Here is a 1,360-nt window from a genome sequence, read left to right as displayed (position 1 = left end):
CCACTGCACTCCAGCCTGGGCAACAGAGCGACTTCATCTCAAAAAACAAAAACAAAAACAAACCACCCTCACACACTTAGAATAGTGCTTAGAGCAGCAAAGCATTTTCAGAGCGAGCTGCAATTTCTCCCTGACTCTTTCACTTCCCAGTAATCTTTTTTCCTCCCCACCTCACTCCCTTCCTCTGGGTTGTCATTCTTGCCAATTCTTTCCTCAATCTGCTATCCCAAAGTAGTCCCCCATGTAGTGCATCACAGAAGGGCTGGCTTCCCTTGTGCCACAGTCTCCCCACGCCATGGAGCCTCAGCAGAGACCTAACTGCAGGGGACGGGTAGGTGCCCACAGGGCTGTGATTCCAGAGCCAGCCAGGGAGGGGCACGGCCCTCCCTGGATCCCACTCACCCAGAATTTTTCTCCCACTCATGCCTGGAGCCCTGCCTTAGCAATTCATTCCTTGAGGTTAAAGGGGAGGGAGGGGCAGGGCTGCCTGGGGAGGCCACAGCAGGAGCACATTCCATGGTCAGATCCTCATATGAGGGGTGGGGCAGCCACAGTGCCCTGGGGAGGGTGCAGGTAGGAAGAGGCCTCACTGCCCTCCTCACTGTCTGAGGTCAGCACTGTCAGTGAACGTGGTTTGGAAGAATCCTCAGCGGCTTCCTCTCTTCCCATCTCAGCTCCTTTCTCAGACACGAAGGGAGACCCCCTCACCCCCACAGAACCCACTAGAGCAGGGTGGGGCAAGGGCTGTCTCAGCCCTTCCCATCTGTGAGTGACCCAATGGCGAATACAAAGGCTACAGAGCCCCTGAGCCCACAGCGTAAGGGCGCTTCCATGGCTGTCCTCTGTGGGCAGCAGCAAAGCCAGCAGCCCTTCATGCCTCTGCCTCTTCTCTCAGCTCCTCAGGAGGATGTGGACGAGACCCCCAGCCCCACAGAGCTGGGCACGGAGGCCCCAGAGTCCTCTGAGGAGCCGCTCCTGGGGGAGCTGACAGTGACAGGATCCTCCCCTGACTCGCTGAGCCTCTCCTGGACCGTCCCCCAGGGCCGCTTCGACTCCTTCACTGTGCAGTACAAGGACAGGGATGGGCGGCCCCAGGCGGTGCGTGTTGGGGGCGAGGAAAGCGAGGTCACCGTTGGGGGCCTGGAGCCCGGGCACAAGTACAAGATGCACCTGTACGGCCTCCATGAGGGACAGCGCGTGGGCCCGGTGTCCGCCGTGGGCGTGACAGGTGAGTGAAGGGCAGGGGCCTGCTTTGGTTCCCTCCCACTGCTGGCTCCCAGCTTCCCTATAGCCAGTTGCTCTCCTTGCTCCAGTGGAACCTTGAGGCCACCTGCCAGGGGAAGACCTGGAAAGGGTATAT

At 59.5% G+C, this 1,360-nt stretch overlaps 1 protein-coding gene across 1 annotated transcript in view; it reads left to right on the top strand.

The window, feature by feature from the left end:
* TNXB (tenascin XB) overlaps positions 1-1,360 on the top strand; it is a 70,577-nt gene that overhangs the window by 29,421 nt on the left and 39,796 nt on the right. Inside the window, exon 11 of the mRNA XM_011944765.1 lies at positions 896-1,228. Coding sequence (XP_011800155.1) covers positions 896-1,228 — 333 coding nt within the window. The remainder of the gene's footprint in view (positions 1-895; positions 1,229-1,360) is intronic.

This window comes from Colobus angolensis, unplaced genomic scaffold (assembly GCF_000951035.1).
Source record: "Colobus angolensis palliatus isolate OR3802 unplaced genomic scaffold, Cang.pa_1.0 Scaffold236, whole genome shotgun sequence".
NCBI lineage: Eukaryota > Metazoa > Chordata > Mammalia > Primates > Cercopithecidae > Colobus > Colobus angolensis.
This window is presented reverse-complemented; position numbering and strand designations above follow the sequence as displayed.